Genomic DNA, 2,330 nt, shown 5'->3' with positions numbered 1-2,330 from the left:
ACAAAACGAAAAAAGCCATTGAGATCCGTTATGTTTAAGGTATGTGTAAATATTGCTGTTATGTAAAGTATATTCGTATTAAGATATACATATATATTAATAACACAACTATGTATGTATTATGTATATGAATTTGGGGATAAGGGATTAATTTATGTAAACAAATGTGCTCTGGGCAAGCAGAGCTGAGTTCGATTCCTAATTTAATTTAATATTTCTTCATTTAGCTCCATACTCATGCCTCTAAAATTAAGTTTTTGCTCTTTTTCGGCAAATTTTAGTTGCTTGTGCATTTCTTATAAAAAAAATATGTTAAGTAAAATAATAAACAATTTTCGTACCTGTATACCAATTTAACTGGGTTTGTTTGAAACTTTAATTTTCACTTTTTGTGTTTTTTTTTTTGAGATGTCAATAGTATTTCAATCGTTATATAATTTTATTTCAATCAAAAAGGCAGTAAAATTTTTGATACAAAATTGAGGTTTTTGCTAATATTTAACAAAATTTAGCACATACTATAGATATTGATAGTTTAGTAAAGACTGGTGCAATATGTGTAGTAAATTTAAGAATGTTACGCATTGCATATTTGATTTGGATGGTTTATTACTAGATACTGAAGTGGTTTATGAAGAAATTGTAAGGCAAATAGCTGGTTCTTTTAACAAGTCTTACCCACGTGATGTGCGGATAAAATTGCTTGGCACAACCGAGCAAAAATCGGCTGAAATTGCTGTCAATGAACTAGAATTGCCCATAACTGTCGAGGAATACCTGAAAATATTTTCAAATAAGTGTAAAGAAATGTTGGGGAATTCACCGTTGATGCAAGGTGCAGAGCGATTACTGAGGCATCTCGATGCTAATAAGATTCCCTTAGCATTGGCTACTAGTTCTGGCGAGCATATGGTTGAAATAAAAATTAATCATCATCGCGACGTGTTCAAACTTTTTCATCATCGTGTTTGCGGGTCTACTGACCCAGAAGTTAAGGCAGGCAAACCTTCTCCTGACATATTTCTTTTAGCTGCTTCGCGTTTCTCGGACAAACCTTGCCCCTCAAACTGTCTTGTTTTTGAAGACGCCCCAAATGGCGTTCAGGCAGCCTTAAGTGCAGGCATGCAAGTTGTGATGGTACCAGATGAACTAGTAACGAAGGAGCTGCGCAAGGGAGCAACTCAAGTATTAAAGTCTTTAGAAGATTTTCGTCCCGAAGATTTTGGCTTACCGCCTTTACCAAAAATGTGCCAAGTTACAATTTAAGACTGTAAAATTATATTGTTTATCTAAAACAAGAGCTTAAAAATAAATAAAATTCAAATTATATGTGTGAAATCAAAAAAGGTAGGAGTGCAATCATTTGTTAAAATAAACCATTGATGTTGTAAGTTGAAATCGGACTCAGCTCTGGTGACCTAAAGCCTATTTATATATATTAATTCCTTATTCTAATTCATGTATATAACACATACATAGTTGTGTTATACATATACATATCTTACTCCGAATCTAACGGCATTATGAACACATACATTAATCATAAATGTTCTTACCGACTGCTTGTCGTTTTATTCCTTTATGATGACGTGTGATCCTTTACAACAGATTTTTTAAGCACTGTTTCCTTAACTTTTTCGATGTCGTCATTGACAAAGATGGATAGAACACTCGCATAAGGCACGTTTTCGCTGATTTACGATCTTCATCTTGATCTGTGCCGCTGAAATACTTTTGCCCGTGATAAAGTACAGAATTTCTTTAAAGGTAGCTCTCATTAATACGAGAAGAGAGAATCTCAGGTATCCTACTTAACTAATATCCTCTCTCTAACAAAGAATGTGGTGCTATACAACTTTTTATCTTTGACACTATAGATGGCACAATGGTTATTCAGGGAACACAGCTGCTGCTGCGGTTTGTACTGTAATGTTAACTGCACGAACTATTTTCCGGCAATAATAATGGCAGAAGCAATAAGCCTGAAGTAATTGAAGTTGAGCTTTCATCCTCCGACAATCAAAGTGTACTAGCCGCCATTCTCCGTTTCCAAACCTTCTCGTCTCCGTATTACTCTTTCAATAGCCGAATTGTTCCTCAGCGTTTATGTTACAAGCCGCAAATCAGACAACAGCCGAAATTCGGTTAGAACCCAATCAATCATTTCGTCGAATAACAGTCGGAATTGCTTAAATTAGGCGCTTGCAAACACACACACCTACACTGACCTATATTTACCCAAAATATAACCAATTCAACCGAAATAGATGCTTGCACATACACACAAATCACCTCGGTGGCTCCGTTGATGATCTCCACCAACAGAGTCG

General features: G+C 35.3%; 1 protein-coding gene across 1 annotated transcript; it reads left to right on the top strand.

Moving 5' to 3' along the window:
* Positions 1–424: 424 nt before the first annotated feature.
* Positions 425–1,346, top strand: LOC106616400 (probable pseudouridine-5'-phosphatase). Its single transcript, XM_014233050.3, has one exon. The coding sequence runs from the start codon at positions 556–558 to the stop codon at positions 1,264–1,266; it is 711 nt and encodes a 236-aa protein (XP_014088525.1). The 5' UTR covers positions 425–555; the 3' UTR covers positions 1,267–1,346.
* The last annotated feature ends 984 nt before the right edge of the window (positions 1,347–2,330 follow it).

This window comes from Bactrocera oleae, chromosome 6 (genome assembly GCF_042242935.1).
Source record: "Bactrocera oleae isolate idBacOlea1 chromosome 6, idBacOlea1, whole genome shotgun sequence".
Taxonomy (NCBI): domain Eukaryota; kingdom Metazoa; phylum Arthropoda; class Insecta; order Diptera; family Tephritidae; genus Bactrocera; species Bactrocera oleae.
The sequence above is the reverse complement of the archived record's forward strand: the minus strand, read 5'-3'. Positions and strand labels throughout refer to the sequence as shown.

Bases quoted from the DNA above. Each gene is read 5' to 3' on its own strand.
- LOC106616400 (XM_014233050.3), top strand. From the start codon at position 556: ATGTGTAGTAAATTTAAGAATGTTACGCATTGCATATTTGATTTGGAT.